The 24,792-nt window shown below is 35.5% G+C and overlaps 2 protein-coding genes across 2 annotated transcripts; both read left to right on the forward strand.

Annotated features, from left to right (window-relative positions):
* The first annotated feature begins 10,863 nt into the window (after positions 1–10,863).
* LOC139841289 (uncharacterized) lies at positions 10,864–11,685 on the forward strand. Its single transcript, XM_071831515.1, has 3 exons — positions 10,864–11,031; positions 11,111–11,185; positions 11,341–11,685. Exons 1-3 carry the CDS (start codon positions 10,864–10,866, stop codon positions 11,683–11,685), a joined length of 588 nt encoding a protein of 195 aa, XP_071687616.1.
* On the forward strand, positions 11,685–12,764 carry LOC139841290 (uncharacterized). The gene is made up of 2 exons (XM_071831516.1): positions 11,685–12,302; positions 12,489–12,764. The coding sequence occupies exons 1-2, from the start codon at positions 11,685–11,687 to the stop codon at positions 12,762–12,764; spliced, it is 894 nt and encodes a 297-aa protein (XP_071687617.1).
* Positions 12,765–24,792: the final 12,028 nt, after the last annotated feature.

Raw genomic sequence — 24,792 nt, forward strand, 5'->3', positions numbered from 1 at the left:
AATAATAATAATAATAAATGTAATAACAATATAACAATTATAGTTAGAATTGTAATTATATTAATATTACAATTATATAATATGATAACATTCATTTAATATTTATATATTTTATATATGTTACAAATAATTAATAATGTAAATCCTGTATGTATATATATATATATATATATATATATATATATATATATTCATTTAATAGTAACTTAATTATTTTATATTCTAATTCACATATTTACTTTTAATGTTTTAATTATATTTTGTTATTTCCAAATTATTATTACATATATATACTCACATTTATTTATATAATTATATTTATGGTCAAAAAATCGTTCGTGAATCGTCGGTAATAGTCAAAGGTCAATTGAATAAGTAAATATAGTTTCAAAATTTTCGAGACTCAACAATACAGACGTTGCTTATCGTGTCGGAAACATATAAAGATTTAGTTTAAATTAAGTCGAAAAATCCCGGGCTGTCACAGTTGAAGGGTAAACCCACCCTTGTTCCCGGCCGTGATTCTAGCAAGAAGTTCGATGAAGAAGAATGGGATGATATGGATTTGAGGGCGTCAAGTGCGATTCGTTTATGTCTTGCAAAGAACGTGTTTGCAAATGTGCACGGGTTATCAACGGCTAAGGAACTTTGGGATAAGTTGGAGCAGCTGTACCAGGGCAGGGGCATCTCAAATCGGTTGTGTCTTAAAGAACAGTTCCATACTTTGCGTATGGATGGGGGTTCAAATATTTCAGATCATCTGAGTATTCTTAATGGTATTGTTTCGGAACTGGAGGCTATTGGAGTTAAAATGGAAGATGAAGATAAAGCTTTGAGGCTGATATTATCTTTATCATCGTCCTATGAGCACATGAAACCTATTTTGATGTATGGGAAAGAAACTCTAAAGTGTGAAGACGTTACTAGCAAGCTCCTATCCGAGGAGAAAAGACTGGAAGGTAACGGGGTCTCGTCATCAGAAAGTACGGTACTGTTGTGTTCGGATAGGCGGAAGAGAAACTCCAGAAAGAATCTGGTATGCTGGAAGTGCGAGAAGACTGGGCATGTAAAGGTTAATTGTTCAGGTGGAGCTAATCCGGCAAATGGCTCCAAAGGCGCTAATGATGTCTCCGTTGTTACGGAGAGTGACGAATTCTTCTGAAGTCATGTCATCCTCATGGTGTGTCCGCGCCACCATGGAAAGGGATGTTAGTTAGCGGTTCCACAATTGCACATGGGCAATGGTTTGGCATTGGTGTAGGTTGTGTGGTGGAAACTGATGTTGTAGTTGATGAAACTTCCAAGGAAAGTCAAACAGGAAGTTGCACCATAACTGTTCAGCTGGTTATACAACATGTGCCAAGGTGAAATGCTTGGAATGTGATATTCTAAGTGTGATACTCTTTATGGTGGAGTATGATAATTATGTTTAGAGTTATGATTGTCTGTTATGAAAATGATTGTCGGGTCTTGACAATGTTCGATGAAGATGCAAATTTTATTTCTTGGGTTAGAGGTAATGTCAGCAGCATGAAGATGAGGATCCTGAAGTTGTCGTCGCGGAAGCATCTACGTCGGTTTCTTTTGCAAAGTGGAAGCATGGTTATCTTCTTTTATCCAAAAGGTGGAGATTTGTTGGTTAGAGTTTTGGTTAGAAGAAATGGATATGGTTGCTTTGTATTTGTGAATGGATGTTATCCCACATAGGTGGGAGGAAAAAGTTGGAGGGGACTTGCTTGGTTATAAAAGAGGGGTTAAGTCTTCATTCCAAATTTCACAAATCAATACACTTTAAGTATTTAATTATTTCTTTCTTTCTTATCCTTGTTTGAGAGTTGTATTAGTTAAATATTTTGGAGAGTGTAGTTAGCTTAAGAGAGTCGTCTATATCACTGTAACAATTTGTGATATAGTGTATTTCTCTCTTTGGGGGCTGGTGGGTTTTCTCCTGTTTTGGAGTTTTCACGTTAAATCTTGTGTTGTGTATTGTTCTTATTTCTTTATTATTATTGTTGGGCTGGGTGGTGGGAATTAGTGAGACGTAATTTCCCAACAGCTAAATCATCCACTCTCTTAGGCAATTTGGTTCTTTGTATGCATTTATAAAATCAATTCGGGTTAAACATATTCATGAGTTAATTGCAACTAAGTTAGAGGGGGATACGATCTCGATGAAGGACGTTTGGGTTAATGAAGTTGGACATTCGGTCGATTTGAGGTTTCTTGTAGAGGATTGCTTTTTGAAAGAGGTGACGGCGAGTGTTAATTGTTCTATTAAGTTTGGTTTGTTTCCGGAAACAGTTATCAGAGAGAGTTGTTTCGGTGTTGCTGATGGTACAGATGAGGTGGCAGGTGTTCGAGGGGGTGCCAACAGAGTGGAGGATGGAATGGATGTGGTGGATGCGCATCATCATGCTTCGGGATGCTTGGACGCTTCATTCGAAAGTGACGTTTTGTTACATACGAGGGTTTTAGATAACGGGGTTTCGGGTTTAGACAGCGGGTGTTTGAATGATAAGGATGATAGAGGTAGTTCAAAGGTTAGAGGGAAAGAATGTCATGTTGAGGTTGATTTTTTAGGTTCTCTTTATTCGGTTAATTTGGCCGAGATTGATGGTGCTCTTTGTGATAATGGCTTTGGTCCAAAAGGTAAAAAAAAAGGAAACTTGACGAGGTTGCGAAACCACTGGTATGTAGTGCATCTACTTCTAGTATTCTTGATAACTTGGCTAATGTCACTACCGGTAATATTGTGGGTCGTAAATATTGTATTTGTGTTGATTTGAATTGTAAAGGTCATTGTAAGGGTTGGCACGTGCATGCTAACAAGTTTCGTTTCAATGGGGGGGGAGGCGAGTGTTTCGAGAGGGAGGACCAAGAGGAAAGGGAAGGAAAAGAAGACTGTTTCGGACGGGACGTTTTGATTACACGATTCTAGTGACGAGGATAAGGTTGAGGAGATTTCTAAGCGGAAAGCTAAAGGTGGGTTTACTTTTGTGAGTATGGAAGGGAAGCGTGTTGGTGCGGGGGTGGGTGAACCTTTAGATGATGTTGGTTTTTTTGATCAATTTAGGAATGGAGGTTTGGATGACGATGGGAGTGATATTGAGCCTTCATTTTCGTTCAAGGCTATTGCGGAGGAGGGTGATAACGATTCAAACTTGGGTTCTTGATTGGGGTTTATGTTGGTTGTCAAGTAGTCTCTTTTGCGGGTTTTGTATTTGTTATCTTTTGGGTTGTGTTGTCCTTTTTAAGGCTCGGGTTTAGATAGCATATCGTGTTGTCTAGCTTAGCTTTGTTTTCTACCTTCGAACCTTTTTTGGGTAGTTCTCTTGTATTCTTTCTCTCTTGTAGAGATTTTGTTCTTAATATAGTTTTCGTTATTCGCCAAAAAAAAAATTAAAAAAATAAATAAATAAAATATATATAGCATTTTATCTTTCTTTATCATATCATACGGAGTAAACTTTTACTCTCAATTTAATTGTCCATTAATGATACGCATATCCGCATGACCATGTGGATCACGCATCCAAAGTCCTGAACTGCACACTAATTGCCATGTAAGACATATGGCACGGGTATAGTCGCACTCTATGCGCCTATACCATCTGATGTGAGTTTCATATACTTGCATAAGGGTTTAGTATATTCTAGAAGAATATACGGTATAATTAATTCAGATTCTTTTCCTTAAATAAACGAAAGTTAGTTGGGATAAGATCACATTTAATTAGGGATGAGATCATATCAAAACCCTAATTTGTGAGCCTATAAATACATAGCTCACAAACCCTAAAAACATCATCGATTACTCATACGTAACATAGCATACACATTATCGTACGAACAAGCTTCATACGATCTCTCACGTAAAGACTTTCAGGTATGTCTCGAACTATAAAAACTTCATGTCTTTGGGCCACTCAACTCTGTATGCTAGGTTGTTAGTGGACTCTCAAATCGGCCACCCTGTCGGAATCGAAACGATACCAATGTGGGTTATCCATGACTAAGCGTCGGAGGTTCGAATATTGTTAGTCCTTAAACTCTATCATGCACTCAAGCGTAGGTTCACCTTGACCTCGTGAAAATATGCTTGATCATTTCTGTGGGACTGGTTGTGTGAACAAATAAGATCAGAATTTGTGTTGTGTATAATTTATTATATGTATCTTCTTTCCGTAAAACTTTTTTGTTTAATTAATCGGTCACTTTCAGGTTTTCAAAGTTGTCAGCAAGTATGGGTGGAGGAAACAAGAATGCCAAAAATTAGGGGCGATCGGATTCTCCAGTAAGTCCAGAGTTTCAATCACCTACAATGACTGCTATGAATACACCACCGACGCCACCTGCACCAGTTAAAGGCACATCGAAGCCTCCATCAACATCGAACATCGAAACATGACCAATCTCATCAGAAACAGTCCTAAAAGAATCATCTAAGAATTGGTGGCACTCTCTCGATGGAAGCGTGTTAGAAACAGGAACTAGTTTCAAACCATTCGAGGATCTGCCTCCAAAAAATCTGAGCTTCGGTTCTCCAAGCGAAACCGTTCCACCAGGTTTCAAAGTTAAAACTACTTGTGTGGGCACTAAACCAATCATCACAACTGTTGAACCCGAAACTCCTATCGAAAGGGTTACCACAAAGAATGCTCAGGAAAGAATCAGACAGATGGGTCTGAGAAAACCAAATGGTTCATATATTACGCTGACACCGCAACAAGAGTCAACGGCATATGCGTCTTCGCAACCAATTCCTAATACTTTAAGCAATCAATATAGCAGGACGCAATATGTCTCGACTCAATCCAACAGCTTTATATCTCAGTTGCAGCAAGTAGCGCCGCCGCATTTAGCACCGGCTTTCAATGAACCAGCACGAGTACAAGAATTTATGAGCAACTGGTTCGCGGTATTACAAGGATAAAAAGCTAAACAAAGTCTTGAGCTAGCTCCTACAACTGAAAAGTGTGTGCCACATATTGTAAATCATCCCTTCATAGTAACGCCTGTGTTACCTTTAACATTAGGAAGTTACGATGGGTTGTCAGATCCAGATGATTTTTTGCAAAAAATTGAAGGAACTGCAAGAACACACAGTTGGGGTGACGCCGTAGCATGCCATATGCTACCAATAGTGCTGCAAGGAGTAGCAAGGGAATGGTTCAATAAATTACCAGCCCAAAGCATTACAGGTTTTGCGGATTTGCGCTCAAGATTTCTATTAAATTTTCACAATCTACACGCCAGCAAAAGAACACATGTCGAATGCCACGACATTAAGCAGAAACCAAAAGAAAGTTTGGGAGAAGTCATAGACAGGTACACCAAGGAGGTTGCCAAAATCTAAGACCTCCAAAAAGTCAGAAGGTATCCGGCTTTATACATTGCATAGACACAGAAAGACACCTATCTTTGTGGTAGCAGTTACGCAGAAGAGTGCCGGATACTTGCTCAGAGTCTATAAAAGAAACGCATGATTATATGCATGCGCAAGAAGACATAAAACAAAATTGTGGAAATACCTCTTCAAGCATGGATATTGATGAAGATTATTATTGGGTGCAAGGAAGAGGGTCAGAATCTGGTAAGCGCTATGGTAGTAATGGGCCATCCCGAGGCGGTAATTATAATAGTGACAAATATCGCAAGTTTAATAATAATAAGGGGAGGAAGTCAGAGATTTAAAAATAACCATGCTGATAATGTTGCATTAATAAAAGACCTCACGAAAACACCAAAAGAAATATTGGCTACGGAGGCAGTATGCAAAAGCTTCGATCCCCCGATAACTTTGTCAAAATATGGGAATAGAGACAAAAGCAAATTTTGTGATTTCCATGTCGATTATGGTCATGAAACCAATGAATGTCGACATCTAATCAAAAAGGTAGTTGTCGAACTCAAAAGAGGAAGATTGCAACACTTGAAGAAGGGTGGAAAAGCATCAAGTGAGAAGCCAAAAGGAGAAAAAGAGTATCCATGGCAAAGAAAAAATGATGGAAGGGAAACAGAGAAAACTATTAACATGGTCATCAGCGGACGGACAAATCAGAGACGCAAATTAGAATTGCCAGAGGAATGGGAAAGCACTCCCATCCTATTCCCGGCGATAGCGCAAGAACCATTAGATGCACCTATCACAATTAAAGTGTAGTGACCAGAACTTTTCCATGTTTATATATATTAATTGAGATTGATATTTACATGATTAAATGTTTCCAACATGTTAAGCAATCAAACTTGTTAAGACTTGATTAATTGAAATATGTTTCATATAGACAATTGACCACCCAAGTTGACCGGTGATTCACGAACGTTAAAACTTGTAAAAACTATATGATGACATATATATGAATATATATATAGTTAACATGATACTATGATAAGTAAAGATATCATTAAGTATATTAACAATGAACTACATATGTAAAAACAAGACTACTAACTTAATGATTTTTAAACGAGACATATATGTAACGATTATCGTTGTAAAGACATTTAATGTATATATATCATATTAAGAGATATTCATACATGATAATATCATGATAATATAATAATTTAAAATCTCATTTGATATTATAAACATTGGATTAACAACATTTAACAAGATCGTTAACCTAAAGGTTTCAAAACAACACTTACATGTAACGACTAACGATGACTTAACGACTCAGTTAAAATGTACATACATGTAGTGTTTTAATATGTATTTATACACTTTTGAAAGACTTCAATACACTTATCAAAATACTTCTACTTAACAAAAATTCTTACAATTACATCCTCGTTCAGTTTCATCAACAATTCTACTCGTATGCACCCGTATTCGTACTCGTACAATACACAGCTTTTAGATGTATGTACTATTGGTCTATACACTCCAATGATCAGCTCTTAGCAGCCCATGTGAGTCACCTAACACATGTGGGAACCATCATTTGGCAACTAGCATGAAATATCTCATAAAATTACAAAAATATGAGTAATCATTCATGACTTATTTACATGAAAACAAAATTACATATCCTTTATATCTAATCCATACACCAACGACCAAAAACACCTACAAACACTTTCATTCTTCAATTTTCTTCATCTAATTGATCTCTCTCAAGTTCTATCTTCAAGTTCTAAGTGTTCTTCATATATTCTACAAGTTCTAGTTACATAAAATCAAGAATACTTTCAAGTTTGCTAGCTCACTTCCAATCTTGTAAGGTGATCATCCAACCTCAAGAAATCTTTGTTTCTTACAGTAGGTTATCATTCTAATACAAGGCAATAATCATATTCAAACTTTGGTTCAATTTCTATAACTATAACAATCTTATTTCAAGTGATGATCTTACTTGAACTTGTTTTCGTGTCATGATTTTGCTTCAAGAACTTCGAGCCATCCAATGATCCATTGAAGTTAGATCCATTTTTCACTTTTCCAGTAGGTTTATCCAAGGAACTTAAGGTAGTAATGATGTTCATAACATCATTCGATTCATACATATAAAGCTATCTTATTCGAAGGTTTAAACTTGTAATCACTAGAACATAGTTTAGTTAATTCTAAACTTGTTCGCAAACAAAAGTTAATCCTTCTAACTTGACTTTTAAAATCAACTAAACACATGTTCTATATCTATATGATATGCTAACTTAATGATTTAAAAGCTGGAAACACGAAAAACACCGTAAAACCGGATTTACGCCGTCGTAGTAACACCGCGGGCTGTTTTGGGTTAGTTAATTAAAAACTATGATAAACTTTGATTTAAAAGTTGTTATTCTGAGAAAATGATTTTTATTATGAACATGAAACTATATCCAAAAATTATGGTTAAACTCAAAGTGGAAGTATGTTTTTTAAAATGGTCATCTAGACGTCGTTCTTTCGACTGAAATGACTACCTTTACAAAAACGACTTGTAACTTATTTTTCCGACTATAAACCTATACTTTTCTGTTTAGATTCATAAAATAGAGTTCAATATGAAACCATAGCAATTTGATTCACTCAAAATGGATTTAAAATGAAGAAGTTATGGGTAAAACAAGATTGGATAATTTTTCTCATTTTAGCTACGTGAAAATTGGTAACAAATCTATTCCAACCATAACTTAATCAACTTGTATTGTATATTATGTAATCTTGAGATACCATAGACACTATACAATGTTTCGACCTATCATGTCGACACATCTATATATATTTCGGAACAACCATAGACACTCTATATGTGAATGTTGGAGTTAGCTATACAGGGTTGAGGTTGATTCCAAAATATATATAGTTTGAGTTGTGATCAATACTGAGATACGTATACACTGGGTCGTGGATTGATTCAAGATAATATTTATCGATTTATTTCTGTACATCTAACTGTGGACAACTAGTTGTAGGTTACTAACGAGGACAGCTGACTTAATAAACTTAAAACATCAAAATATATTAAAAGTGTTGTAAATATATTTTGAACATACTTTGATATATATGTATATATTGTTATAGGTTCGTGAATCAACCAGTGGCCAAGTCTTACTTCCTGACGAAGTAAAAATCTGTGAAAGTGAGTTATAGTCCCACTTTTAAAATCTAATATTTTTGGGATGAGAATACATGCAGGTTTTATAAATGATTTACAAAATAGACACAAGTACGTGAAACTACATTCTATGGTTGAATTATCGAAATCGAATATGCCCCTTTTTATTAAGTCTGGTAATCTAAGAATTAGGGAACAGACACCCTAATTGACGCGAATCCTAAAGATAGATCTATTGGGCCTAACAAACCCCATCCAAAGTACCGGATGCTTTAGTACTTCGAAATTTATATCATATCCGAAGGGTGTCCCGGAATGATGGGGATATTCTTATATATGCATCTTGTTAATGTCGGTTACCAGGTGTTCACCATATGAATGATTTTTATCTCTATGTATGGGATGTGTATTGAAATATGAAATCTTGTGGTCTATTGTTACGATTTGATATATATAGGTTAAACCTATAACTCACCAACATTTTTGTTGACGTTTTAAGCATGTTTATTCTCAGGTGATTATTAAGAGCTTTCGCTGTCGCATACTTAAATAAGGACGAGATTTGGAGTCCATGCTTGTATGATATTGTGTAAAAACTGCATTCAAGAAACTTATTTTGTTGTAACATATTTGTATTGTAAACCATTATGTAATGGTCGTGTGTAAACAGGATATTTTAGATTATCATTATTTGATAATCTACGTAAAAGCTTTTTAAACCTTTATTGAAGAAATAAAGGTTATGGTTTGTTTTAAAATGAATGCAGTCTTTAAAAAACGTCTCATATAGAGGTCAAAACCTCGCAACGAAATCAATTAATATGGAACGTTTTTAATCAATAAGAACGGGACATTTCATAAAGGGCGCGTTAAAGGATGTGGGCACATCATAAAGCGATTGCACATAGACACTGGTTGCGGCGTTGATATAATGTACGAACATTGTTTTCGGTTGCTGCCTGGAGCGGTACGAGCTAAACTAATAGCTCCCAGCACCGCATTATCAGGGTTTTCTAGGGAGTTCGCATGGCCAATTGGGATCATCGAGTTGGAATTAGAGCTGGTAGATGATGATAATTAGGAGTTAGTAAGAAGTACAACAGTAGAATTTGCTGTAGTAAGGTCTTACTCGAAATATCGTCGCGCTTTTAGGACGCACAACTTTGCAAAAGTTGGCAGTTATTCCTTCCACGGTGCATGGTCTTATAAAGTTCCCAACTCCAATAGGAATCATGACGATAAGGTCAAAAACATAAGACGCAAGTGTTGCGGCTGTAGAACAAGCCAAAAAATAGCCAAGTGAAGAAGAACAGCTACGAAGCTGCATGATCATCACAAATCCGCGATATCCGGATCAAAAATAAAAATCAGCGGAGGACTATCTGATGAAACAAAGTTTAAGCTTCGTAACATATTAGCTTCTAACACGGATGTATTTGCATGGAAAGAGGCAGACATGACCGGTGTGCCAAGAGAAATAGCTGAGCATAAGCTTAATGCAAACCCAAGTCTGACGCCAGTACGCCAAAAGAAACGCGGTATGGCTCCGGAAAGAAGCGAATGGTTGAAGGCAGAAGTCAAAAAGTTGGTTAAAGCAAATATATTGCGAGAAGTTCGGTACCAGACGTGGGTAGCAAACCCGGTACTAGTGAAAAAGCCTGATGGGTCTCGGTAGATGTGCGTCGATTTCACAGACATTAACAAGGCCTGTCCCAAAGATAATTATCCTCTACCAGAAATAGACTGAAAAGTTGAATCGCTAGCTGGCTTCTAGTATAAATGTTTTCTGGATGCGTACAAAGAATACCATCAGATACAGATGGCAGCAGACGATGAGGATAAAACTGCCTTTCACACCAGCCAAGGTATTTATTGTTATACAAAGATGCCATTTGGTTTAAAGAATGCTGGAGCAACATACCAACGCGTAATAGACGAGGCTTTTAAAAGTCAAATTGGCAGAAATTTAGAAGCGTATGTTGACGATTTGGTGATAAAAATCATAACAGAGCAAGGTTTATTAGATTATATATTCGAAATGTTTGTGTCGTTAAGAAAGATAAACACGAAGCTCAATCCGTCGAAGTGTAGTTTTGGAGAAGAAGAAGGAAAGTTTCTTGGTCATATAATCACTGAGCGCGGGATACGCGCAAATCAAAGAAAATAGAAGCCATCAAAAGTAAGCCATCGCCTAGAAATAAAAAAGAGGTGCAAAGGTTAACGGGTAAATTGGCCGCGTTAACAAGATTCTTATCAAAATCTGCAGAGCGTATCATTGCCCTTTTTCTGGACGTTGAAAAATTGCTTAAAGAAAATGGATTTCAAGTGGATAGAGGAAGCAGAAGTTGCGTTTCAAGAAATGAAAAAGCTGTTAAATGAATTGTCGACGATGACTGCGCCGATTGCAGGAGAGACGTTAATACTTTACTTAGCGGCATCAAAAGAAGCGATAAGTTCAGTATTGATAGCAAACAGGGGGCAGGTATGCACTATAAACTAAAATATAGTTTTTTCTTATCCAATAGACATTTAAAATTATATGTGTTATGCTGTGCGAACAGGTACAAATGCCCGTATATTTTGTTAGTAAAGCTTTAACAGGAAGCGAACTAAATTACCTTGCGATCGAAAAACTGGTTTATGCGCTTGTGCATATTTCCAAGCACATCCAATAATGGTCTTAACGGACCAACCAATAAAGCAGGTATGACAAAAAACCAAATATTGTCAAAAGCTTAAAACTGCTTGAAAAATTCTTGCAAATTTATATTCACTGATAATTGTTGAGCAGGTGCTATACAAACCAGAAAATTCTGGTCACATGGCCAAATGGGCTATTGAAATAGGTGAGCACGAGATAAGCTTCTCACTAAGAAGTGCGGTAAAAGGGAAAGTCCTAGCAGATTATCTGGCCGAAACAGCCAGAGATATTGAAATGTCGCATGAATCAAAAGAAATACCACCTCCGCCCGAACAGCTATGGGAAATGCACACAGATGGGGCTTGTGGTCCAGAAGGCGCAGGGACGGGAATAGTCCTGAAAAGTCCGGAAGGAGAGGAATATACCTTTGCGCTACGTTTTAGCTTCCCTGTAACAAATAATGAAGCTGAGTATGAAGCATTATTATCTGTGTAATGCGAGTAGCGAAATACTTGGAGGTAAAAGAGTTATCAGTATATGTTGATTCACAGTTAGTTGCAAATCAATTCAATGGGATATTTGAAGCACATGATGAGTCAATGCAAAAGTATCTGAAACTTGTGCATGAACTTGCGGTAGACTTCGACATATTCCAGATAATGCAGGTTTCAAGAACGTTGAATAAAAAGGCGGATGCGCTCAGTAAGCTGGCTGCCTTAACATCCAGCCATTTCAAAAAAGAAAATTGGGTCGAGGAAGTGAATGTTAAATCCATTGATACAGACGGCATATCTGCCGCAGTCGAAGAAGATGAACCAAGTTGGATGACACCGATAGTGGAATTTTTGAACACTGGAACATTGCCAATAGATTCAACAGAGGTAAGGAAAATTAAAATGAAAGCACCAATGTATTTGCTAGACAAAGACATCCTATATAGAAAATCTTTTTTGGGACCTCATTTGCGGTGTCTTAATCCAACTCAAGTAGAATCAATTATACGAGAAGTGCATGAAGGGATGTGCGCTTTACATTCAGGGCACAAAACAGTTGCTTCCAAAATAATGCGGCTGGGGTACTATTGGCCGTCAATGTATAAAGATGTCGCGGAGGTAATACGCAAATATCGGTCATGTCAGCTACATGCGCCGGTTAGCAAAGCTCCGCGACATCCAATGATACCTGTAGCGTCTCCATGACCATTCTGCAAATGGTCAATTGATATAGTGGGACCATTCCCCACATGACCAAGAGGGGTAAAGTTTTTGGTTCTGGCCATTGATTATTTTATAAAGTAGGTAGAAGCCAAACCGCTCAAAACAATTTCAGGCAAACAAATCCAAAATTTTGTATGGGAAAACATCGTCTGCCGGTTTGGAATACCAAATGAAATAGTAAGTGAAAATGGTACACAATTTGAAAGTAACCCATTCAGTGATTGGTGTCAAGAGCTAAATATAAAGCAAACGTTCACATCAGTTGTACACCCCCAGGCAAACGGACAATGTGAGGTAACAAATCGAGATATCGTGTTAGCTATCAAGGCAAGACTTGGGTTGTGCCAAAGGGGTTAGATAGATGAACTACCAAACGTGTTGTGGGCACAATGCACGACCCCAAAAGGCGCGACTAATAAAACACCTTTCAGTTTGGTGTATGGGTCCGAGGCTGTAATACCCGCGGAGATAAACGTACCAACCATGCGCATAGCTTCCTTCGATGAAAGTAGCAATAGCGAAGAACTGCGTGAAAATCTAAATTTGGTTGAAGAGCGCAGGGAAATGGCGGTGATAAAAGAAGTAATCAACAAGCAAAGAATCGCAAGCTGCTATAACAAGCGCGTACAACCATTATCTTTCCAATTGGATGATTTGGTATGGTAGAAAGCAAGCAGAGCGGAAGACACGGGTAAACTTGGACCTAAATGGGAAGGACCATACAAGGTTATTGGTGTAAGCGATACAGGGGCGTATCGATTAGCGAGTTTAGATGGAAGAGCAATAAAGCGCACTTGGCATGCACAAACACTTAAGCGGTGCTACATATAAAAAACAACAGAGGGACTGATCACCCCAAAGTAGCTGTTTGAAATTTTTTATTATGTAATTTTCCATTTTCCATTGTAAACATGACAACTAAGTGTTGATCAAAAGATGTTTGAAATAAATTGAATCATTCAGCTTAAGCTAATAACTTGTGTATTTTTACATTTGTTGATTGCATGCCCCTAAGCTGCACATGGACACACTCCGAGTCTCAAGTGGCATAGTTTAGTTTGGTTACTAATACTATTTTTTAATGGTGACAGTAGTAAAACATTGGATTGTTTCAAACGCTTGTACACTGCGCAAGACTGAGACTTGCACAGTCTAGACTATAAAATATAAGTTTGGTTTACTTGTTTAAATAATCAGGACATTGGCGTAGCTGGAAGACTCTTGAATATATACATTGGTTTGTCTATAATACAGATAAATTACATTGGATTATATATGCGTAAACACTTATAAAAATTTTTATAAAAGTCTTGAGTATAAACATACAAGCATTGGTTTGCTTCTTTTGTGTATAACATTGGATTGTTAGCACAAGAATAAAAAGATCATGAAAAATTGAGGGGTCGCTCCCGTCATGAAGTCATGGTATTTATTTTAAATTAGAGTTATGGCGTGCATAGAAATTGTAATGAATCGTTATATTCACCATAATGATTTCATAAAATACAATGATCTAGTTGCAGATAACCAATAGAAATATTCGATTATAATAGTCGAACCTAACAATTACAGTTGGGTCAAAAAATATAAAGTCAAACGCTTAGCATAATAGCGTTACTTGTACAAAATATAAACTAGTATATGCTAATATTTAAAAATAATAAAAGGGGTGGCTTGGCTGGAACGTTGCCCTACACTAAGGAGAATATGTCATCCTCGCACGCAGCGATCAGATGCATACCCTGCTTTAAACAGAAAAGAAAAGTATAATATAGGGATGCGAAACCTCCAAGATTGCAAGGCCCATCCCTCACTAACAAAAAAACTGCTACCCAAACATGGACAAACCACATCCATTTCGGGTAGCCTAACAAGTTCAGTTGAACTTGTCATTCACAATCTCCTGAGCGGAGACGTTGGGATCATTCACCAAAAGTTGTACACGGGGAATTGGGATCTGCTCGAGTCGGGCACAAGCTTGTTCGCATCTTACTTTCGTTCCATCAGAGAGAAGCTCAGCAACATTTGAAGGAATGGAGGGGGGTACATACATTTCCTGACAAATAACATCCCAGAACAGGGTGCGCTCATAACCACGCGCATCCACCATTGCCGCACCAAATCGCTGCTCGACCACTTTGTAGTCAAGAGCATGCTGGATGATTGTCGGTAAACCCTTTCAGAGAATGTCGTACTCTGCCTTCACTGCATCATGTTTTGTACCCCATGATTCCTGGGCCGCAATCCAATCACTAAAACTTTCATCCAGAAAGACGACATGGCTCTCCGCCTCCTTTAGCTTTGCAGATAAAGATGCAATCTCAGACTCCATGAATCTCTTCTCAGCGTTGTGCTGGTATTCATCCTGTTGTCTCTTCAACATCATGACATTTACGCGCTCCTCCGTCTGCACATGTGCGGTTACAGTAATAGCAAGTTGGGCAGTCAGCCTGACATTGTCCTCTTCTAACGAATTTATTTTGGTTGTTTCTGTCGATGATGTTGTCAGTGGATGGGCAAGAGCAGCAGATTTTTGTTGCAGACGGTTCAGATCTTTGGCAAGATTAAATAATGTCGAATGTGCTTCTACATAGAGCTCTTCAGAGGGAGAAAGGGCAGCAAATTTCTGTACTAACTGATGCGGGACACATGATTGTAGAAAAGAAAATTGTTCTGTAAACACTGGGAGTGGCACTTTCATAAACTCGTTGACATTAGGGATCAATGGAGATGAATCGTCAGGGTTCAAGTATGCACGCTTGGCACATTAAGAATAGTGGGATACACCACTTGGACTTGCAAATAAGATACAACAATGTTATAAAAGGTTAAGTCCAGTTTAAGAGCAAGTCAGATGGTCAAAATAAATACCTTCATCAAGTAACCTCTTATGGTTACCAAGGCTTCTGGCTTCGGGGGCTTTATAAAGCGAAGGTAGAGTGTCGGAATGACTTGCTGGAGAATTGGTGAGATTACCAGAGTCGGTGGCAGGAACAGGTGCATATGATTCCATCTTCATCTACAAAATAAAATAAATTGAAAAAATATGCATACGTAGTTAGTATGTAACTAAAGGTTACATAGTAGAATGCAACAAAGTATAAGAGTGTGATACACACCTTCTTACGATCAGATAAATTGAAAAAAGGTTTTTCTGGCAGAGAAGATGGAAAGATTTGAATGACTGTAAATGGAAAAGATTGCGAGATGAAATATGCCAAAACCCTATTTATAGAGAAAATACGTAAGTCAAAAAATAACAAAGGTGTAATCACAACCGTACACGTGTGTCAATCTTAAGCTAAACACTTTGTTAAGATGCCTGGTGCACGTTAGCATTACCAGACGGTTGCATAATTACAATCATTACCTTTTCGGTAAATAGTGACAGTTGTCACCTCGGGTGCAGGAAATGCAGCCGAAAAGACAGTTTAGTGACTGCACGCATACATTGCATTTAATGCTAATACAGTATTCGGTTACGCATGTATATTTAAATAATCTTATGTACTATCCGGTTACAATTGGAATCCAACTAGGCATTCAAACAAAATATTAAGCATGTGCATTTGGTTCAAGGAATTTTTATGGTTCATTATGTGTAAGTTTTCTTGCTAGTTCGACGTCATACACTAATTTTCATCGTATATAATATCAAACTGGGGGGGAGGGGACTTAATGATACGCATATCCGCATGACCATGCGAATCACGCATCCAAAGTCCTGAACCGCACACTAATTGCCATGTAAGACATATGGCACGGGTATAGTCGCACTCTATGCGCCTATACCATCTGATGTGAGTTTCATATACTTGCATAAGGGTCCAGTATATTCTAGAATAATGTACAGTATAATTAATTCAGATTCTTTTCCTTAAATAAACGAAAGTTAGTTGGGATAAGATCGCATTTAATTAGGGATGAAATCCTATCAAAATCCTAATTCGCGAGCCTATAAATACATAGCTCACAAACCCTAAAAACATCATCGGTTACTCATACGTAACATAGCATACACATCATCGTACGAACAAGCTTCATACGATCTCTCACATAAAGACTTTCAGATATGTCTCGAACTATAAAACCTTCATGTCTTTGGGCCACTCAACTCCGTATGCTGGGTTGTTGGTGGACTCTCAAATCGGCCACCCTGTCGAAATCGAAACGATACCAATGTGGGTTATCCACGACTAAGCGTCGGAGGTTCGAATATTGTTAGTCCTTAAACCCTATCATGCACTCAAACGTAGGTTCACCTTGACCTCGTGAAAATATGCTTGATCATCCATAGACAAAATCACACAGTGAAATGTACTTTAAAAAAAGTACTGTATTTTCTGTTTACTTTTCAGTTTTACCCTTATTTTTTTTCCTTTAATCCTATCCACGGGCATAATAGAACTTAATCTTAATGATGACTATATATATATATATATATATATATATATATATATATATATATATATATATATATATATATATATATATATATATATATATATATATATATATATATATATATATAGTAAGTAAAAGGATCCGGAGAGAACTAAGGATGGAAGAGAACCTAGAGAACTTAATATATATATATATATATATATATATATATATATATATATATATATATATATATATATATATATATATATATATATATATATAGAGTAAGTAAAAGGATCCGGAGAGAACTAAGGATGAAAGAGAACCTAGAGAACTTATATACTAATGCACATCCACCTACCGTATGCACCTATTCTTTGGAAAAAAAAGGTTAAAACATTTTTTTCCTCAAAAAATTTGGGAAAAAAATAAAAAAAAAAGAATTTTAAAAAAAAATTTAAAAATTCACGTCAGCACAGACTGACTGCCACATCAACACAGACTGACTACCATGTCAGGACAGACTGACACGTGTCAGCCTGCGTGGCACAGACTGACATGTGTCAGCCTGAATGGCACATACAGAGCCACACGTCAGTCTGCACTGACATGGCAGTCAGTCTGCGCTGACGTGGATTTTTAAAAAAAAAAATTAAAAAAAATCCCGAATTTAAAAATATATATATCTATGTATATATATATATATATATATATATATATATATATATATATATATATATATATTCTGAATTTTTTTTTTTAAGATTTGGTGCATATGATAGGTGAACATACATTAATAAGTGAGTTCTTTAGGTTCTCTCCCTACCTAAGTTTTCTATAGATCCTAACCCTATATATATATATACATATATATATATATAGTCATCATTGAGAGGGAAGCATTTTTTTGAATGAAGTGAGGAGAAGTAATTTTGTTTTGTTTAAAAAAAATAATTCAAATATTAAGATGACATGAAATATGAACATTTAAAAAAGACACTTTGTAATGTTATTATTTTGGCGGGAAATCGCTCAAATAAATAAATAATGTATTAATTAGAGTTTATTTGCATCGTTTTATTTTCATCTTGTGTGAAGTGTTTTTTTCTTCTTCGAAATTTAGCTTGATTTAGAGTTTAGGGTTTAGTGTTTTGGGTTTAGTCCATAAACCCAAAAACTCTAAACCCTAAACTCTAAACCGTTTGTGTTAAATCTAAACCCTAAACCCTAATTTCTAAACCCAAAACCCTAAATTCCAAACCCTAGTAGCTAAACCCTAATTTTTAACCCTTAAAAAACTCAGAAGTTGCGATGTGGTCCAGCAGTTGGTGGTCTGCCTTCATTAGGGGAGGTCACGAGTTCGACCCTCACTGGCTACATATTAACCCACAATTTCATCCTTGCCATGAAGTTCCACCTATGATACCTGTCCCACATCACGTTGGGGGTAAAGGGGAGGGGGTTTTACCGTCAATGCCCTGTATGGGATTGGTGCGAGTTTCCTCTTGGACACGCACTTTGGGGCGAGTATAACTGTGTAGGAGATGTACGCGTAGGTGGTTAAGTCCCCTTGGGTGATCGTAACTGCTGTCAAAAAAAAAACAAACAAACAAACTCAGAAGCAAAACATTCATTGCAATGAATGTTATCATATATTTCTTTGATTGTTTTCCCACAAAAATAATAACATTTATAACAAAGTGTTTTTTTTTAAATATTCATATTTTCATGTGATCTTAGTGCTTGGAAAAAAAATTCAAAAAGAATGAAAAAAATTTACTTCCCCACTTTCCCCAAAAAAGTAATTATGTCTTGATTATATATATATATATATATATATATATATATATATATATATATATATATATATATATATATATATATATATATATATATATATATATATATATATATATATATATATATCCGTTTCGACCCATATCAACCCCGTTTCGCACCTTTTTGAAACCTTGTTTCTACCATTAAGTCAAACTGTTACCTTACAACCCCACACTCTGTTTTGCTTTTTTGCTGAAATTTGCATGTAACAACTGCCACACTCGAGTGGTAAAAATAAAATTTCTGCTATATGTTTTCCAACAGTAATTTAAATCACCAACAACAAAAACAGATGCCAAAAAACATTCTTAACTCTGTATTACATTTAAACACTGAATACACACACATCTATATATACAGAAGAAGTTTGTAGTTTTATGCAACATCTGTAGTAACTACATTCATACGAAACAGAGAACAAAGTATGATTTTTTTTTAAATAATCATACAAAGAGCATGTTATACAAGTAAATAATAACAAACTGGAAAATTAAATCGATCAAGCCGAATTGACGGGTTGAACCGAGCTTTTGTTTGACACAATCCCTTAAACAGATTCGACGTCTGTTCTCAGGATACACCAGTTCGAAGCAGCGTACTGTCAGTTGAGAGCACTTGCCTGAAAAATGACTGGAAGCGGGGAGACCGAAGTTGTAGAAGAAGAAGCTGGAAAACGAAAACAAAGTTGTATGTGACAAGAGGGTAATGAAATTGTGTGTGTTACTTGATGCGTTTTTCTCAATACCAAAGGTTGGTATTTATAGTGCAAATGGGATCCGTAAATAAAAGAAAAGATTTACGAAATCAAACAAACAAGGAAATGATTTTGTTCTTGGTGGACAAGAAAATTGTTTTCCTTGGTTGATAAGTCAATTTTATATTTTCTTTCTTAACAAAAAAAAAACGTGGAAGCAAGTTGGGCTGAAACTGGAATAGACTGCAAAAACAGGCCTCGCACGGGCCTGGATTTTTGGAGTTGCATTCATGTCCGCAGGTCGCGAGGGCACGCATTGAATCCCAAGCCCAAATCCAGGTTTTTGCACCCCCCCTGCGCGAGGGTATTTAAGGGAGTAAAATGCAGTGACCCGACAAAATCGTCATTGACGGCGCTGTCTACTTAGGTCCCGTTACGTGGTCATAAGTCTTTAAAACAACGTTTGACCAAAAGTATGTCGCATTCATTTCAAAAGTAAAGATGTTTCGAGGTTTACAAAGTAGTTCGACAACTAGTTACATAACAAAGTTTAAAGTACAATTGAAATATATGCGACACAATTTAAAAGTAGCCAAAAGACGCTCCACGTATGCATGTATACTCGACATCCAAGCAAGTATCAAAAGTAATGAGCGGAAGCATGTATCACAAAACGTTCAAGGACCTGAGAAAAACATAGAAATCTGTCAACGAAAACGTTAGTGAAATCATAGGTTTAAGTAAGTATGTACAAGTGAACCACAAGATTTGTAACATTGATATAATAGTAATACATTCCAAAAGTTAATATTCACGAGCACCCAATTATCAACGCTTAACATTCCTTCCATAGAACCCCATCTGAAATGTCCCGTTTTTATTGATTAAAAACATTCCATATTAATTGATTTCGTTGCGAGGTTTTGACCTCTATATGAGACGTTTTTCAAAGACTGCATTCATTTTAAAACAAACCATAACCTTTATTTCATCAATAAAGGTTTAAAAAGCTTTAGGTAGATTATCAAATAATGATAATCTAAAATATCCTGTTTACACACGACCATTACATAATGGTTTACAATACAAATATGTTACAACAAAATAAGTTTCTTGAATACAGTTTTTACACAATATCATACAAGCATGGACTCCAAATCTCGTCCTTATTTAAGTATGCGACAGCGGAAGCTCTTAATAATCACCTGAGAATAAACATGCTTAAAACGTCAACAAAAATGTTGGTGAGTTATAGGTTTAACCTATATATATCAAATCATAATAATAGACCACAAGATTTCATATTTCAATACACATCCCATACATAGAGATAAAAATCATTCATATGGTGAACACCTGGTAACCGACATTAACAAGATGCATATATAAGAATATCCCCATCATTCCGGGACACCCTTCGGATATGATATAAATTTCGAAGTACTAAAGCATCCGGTACTTTGGATGGGGTTTGTTAGGCCCGATAGATCTATCTTTAGGATTCGCGTCAATTAGGGTGTCTGTTCCCTAATTCTTAGATTACCAGACTTAATAAAAAGGGGCATATTTGATTTTGATAATTCAACCATAGAATGTAGTTTCACGTACTTGTGTCTATTTTGTAAATCATTTATAAAACCTGCATGTATTCTCATCCCAAAAATATTAGATTTTAAAAGTGGGACTATAACTCACTTTCACAGATTTTTACTTCGTCGGGAAGTAAGACTTGGCCAATGGTTGATTCACGAACCTATAACAATATATACATATATATCAAAGTATGTTCAAAATATATTTACAACACTTTTAATATATTTTGATGTTTTAAGTTTATTAAGTCAGCTGTCCTCGTTAGTAACCTACAACTAGTTGTTCACAGTTAGATGTACAGAAATAAATCGATAAATATTATCTTGAATCAATCCACGACCCAGTGTATACGTATCTCAATATTGATCACAACTCAAACTATATATATTTTGGAATCAACCTCAACCCTGTATAGCTAACTCCAACATTCACATATAGAGTGTCTATGGTTGTTCCGAAATATATATAGATGTGTTGACATGATAGGTCGAAACATTGTATACGTGTCTATGGTATCTCAATATTACATAATATACAATACAAGTTGATTAAGTTATGGTTGGAATAGATTTGTTACCAATTTTCACGTAGCTAAAATGAGAAAAATTATCCAATCTTGTTTTACCCATAACTTCTTCATTTTAAATCCGTTTTGAGTGAATCAAATTGCTATGGTTTCATATTGAACTCTATTTTATGAATATAAACAGAAAAAGTATAGGTTTATGGTCGGAAAAATAAGTTACAAGTCGTTTTTGTAAAGGTAGTCATTTCAGTCGAAAGAACGACGTCTAGATGACCATTTTAGAAAACATACTTCCACTTTGAGTTTAACCATAATTTTTGGATATAGTTTCATGTTCATAATAAAAATAATTTACTCAGAATAATAACTTTTAAATCAAAGTTTATCATAGTTTTTAATTAACTAACCCAAAACAGCCCGCGGTGTTACTACGACGGCGTAAATCCGGTTTTACGGTGTTTTTCGTGTTTCCAGGTTTTAAATCATTAAGTTAGCATATCATATAGATAGAGAACATGTGTTTAGTTGATTTTAAAAGTCAAGTTAGAAGGATTAACTTTTGTTTGCGAACAAGTTTAGAATTAACTAAACTATGTTCTAGTGATTACAAGTTTAAACCTTCGAATAAGATAGCTTTATATGTATGAATCGAATGATGTTATGAACATCATTACTACCTTAAGTTCCTTGGATAAACCTACTGGAAAAGTGAAAAATGGATCTAGCTTCAACGGATCCTTGGATGGCTCGAAGTTCTTGAAGCAGAATCATGACACGAAAACAAGTTCAAGTAAGATCATCACTTGAAATAAGATTGTTATAGTTATAGAAATTGAACCAAAGTTTGAATATGATTATTACCTTGTATTAGAATGATAACCTACTGTAAGAAACAATGATTTCTTGAGGTTGGATGATCACCTTACAAGATTGGAAGTGAGCTAGCAAACTTGAAAGTATTCTTGATTTTATGTAACTAGAACTTGTAGAATATATGAAGAACACTTAGAACTTGAAGATAGAACTTGAGAGAGATCAATTAGATGAAGAAAATTGAAGAATGAAAGTGTTTGTAGGTGTTTTTGGTCGTTGGTGTATGGATTAGATATAAAGGATATGTAATTTTGTTTTCATGTAAATAAGTCATGAATGATTACTCATATTTTTGTAATTTTATGAGATATTTCATGCTACTTGCCAAATGATGGTTCCCACATGTGTTAGGTGACTCACATGGGCTGCTAAGAGCTGATCATTGGAGTGTATATACCAATAGTACATACATCTAAAAGCTGTGTATTGTACGAGTACGAATACGGGTGCATACGAGTAGAATTGTTGATGAAACTGAACGAGGATGTAATTGTAAGCATTTTTGTTAATTAAAAGTAGTTTGATAAGTGTATTGAAGTCTTTCAAAAGTGTATGAATACATATTAAAACACTACATGTATATACATTTTAACTGAGTCGTTAAGTCATCGTTAGTCGTTACATGTAAATGTTGATTTGAAACATTTAAGTTAACGATCATGTTAAATGTTGTTAACCCAATATTTATTATATCTAATGAGATGTTAAATTATTATATTATCATGATATTATGATATATTACTATATCTTAATATGATATATATACATTTAAATGTTGTTACAACGATAATCGTTACATATATGTCTCGTTTCGAAAACTTTAAGTTAGTAGTCTTGTTTTTACATATGTAGTTCATTGTTAATATACATAATGACATGTTTACTTATCATTTATCATGATTAAACATAGTGTATCAATATCTTAATATGATTCATATGTATTTAGTAAGACGTTGTTATAACGATAATCGTTATATATATCGTTTCGAGTTTCTTAATTCAATAAACTCAATTTTATGTATATAACTCATTGTTAAAATACCTAATGAGATACATACTTATCATAATATCATGTTAACTATATATATATATATATATATATATATATATATATATATATATATATATATATATATATATATATGTCATCATATAGTTTTTACAAGTTTTAACGTTCGTGAATCACCGGTCAACTTGGGTGGTCAATTGTCCATATAAAACCTATTTCAATTAATCAAGTCTTAACAAGTTTGATTTCTTAACATGTTGGAAACACTTAATCATGTAAATATTAATTTCATTTAATATAAATAAACATGGAAAAGTTCGGGTCACTACACCATCACAATAGTGTTAGAACATACACTATTTCTCGAAAATATATTTCATTCGTAAACGGTAGCGAACCGTTTGAATGAGGGTTTGTCAAACCCATATGGCCATATAACATAAGTTCTCGCTTACACCCAGCAAGTGTAACTAATGATAATCGAATTGAGGATTTTTGTTCAAACTCGTATGTAGAATGTTTGTTTTCCTGTACTTGTGTTCACTTAGTAAAAAGAAGCGTTTATGTTTTCTCATCCCAAATGTAAGTTCAAATGAGTAAAAGTGGGACTATGATATCACCTTGAGTGCACGTATGTAAAAGTACTTCAACAAGTAAACGTATACAAGAACGAATGCTAGTCTCGACCTAAACAAATAGGTTGTATCAATAACGGTAAACACGATAGGTCAAAGTGTTCAGTTAGTCCTATGGCTCGTTACGACTCGATCATTATAGCATGTGAATCAAATTATCAAGTTTCATGCAAGGTACAAGTATAAAAGCATGTTAGAATGATTGTATAAGTATTTAGTTAAGTTTGACAAAAAGTCAAACTTTGGTCGGGTCAAAGTCAACGAAAAAGTCAACACGTTCGGGTCGGGTCCCGAACTATTTTTCTGAGGTTTTTATTCATATATAAGCATGTTAGAACAAGTTACATGTGAATCGGAGGTGCGTAGCATAGTAAACATTTTTCAAATTTTGACCATGTAGGTCAGAACCTGGATACGCCTTAGGTCGCGCCGCGACCCAAGACGCCGCGGCATTTAACGTGTGCTGGTACCTGGTCAGTCTCAAATGTCCAAGTCTCAAATCAAAACTCTTTCAAGCATAAATCATAAACCGCTAACACTTAGAACTCGTATCTTATATCGTTAGAAAGGTAATTTGACAAAGAATACAACTAAATACATTTCACCAACCAAAAACATCATTTGCAACAATCGACTTTCCAAGTTAAATGATCAATCAATGCACACCATAAATGCTTCAAATTCATAAATGCACATTTATGATTCGGGAATTTAATGCATACATATGACACGCTGTTTCGTAGGAAATCAAACATACAATCTAACTAACCACTTACCCACAACAATTCATGGCATTCAATACATCAAAAATGCATTTAAAGTTCATCAAA

Source organism: Rutidosis leptorrhynchoides, chromosome 4, assembly GCF_046630445.1.
Source record: "Rutidosis leptorrhynchoides isolate AG116_Rl617_1_P2 chromosome 4, CSIRO_AGI_Rlap_v1, whole genome shotgun sequence".
NCBI lineage: Eukaryota > Viridiplantae > Streptophyta > Magnoliopsida > Asterales > Asteraceae > Rutidosis > Rutidosis leptorrhynchoides.

Coding starts and splice junctions, on each gene's coding strand:
- LOC139841289 (XM_071831515.1), top strand. CDS start 10,864: ATGGATTTCAAGTGGATAGAGGAAGCAGAAGTTGCGTTTCAAGAAATG. Junction 11,032..11,110: donor TGATAGCAAACAGGGGGCAG/GTATGCACTATA, acceptor CTGTGCGAACAG/GTACAAATGCCCGTATATTT. Junction 11,186..11,340: donor ACCTTGCGATCGAAAAACTG/GTTTATGCGCTT, acceptor ATTGTTGAGCAG/GTGCTATACAAACCAGAAAA.
- LOC139841290 (XM_071831516.1), top strand. CDS start 11,685: ATGCGAGTAGCGAAATACTTGGAGGTAAAAGAGTTATCAGTATATGTT. Junction 12,303..12,488: donor TGTATAAAGATGTCGCGGAG/GTAATACGCAAA, acceptor TTTATAAAGTAG/GTAGAAGCCAAACCGCTCAA.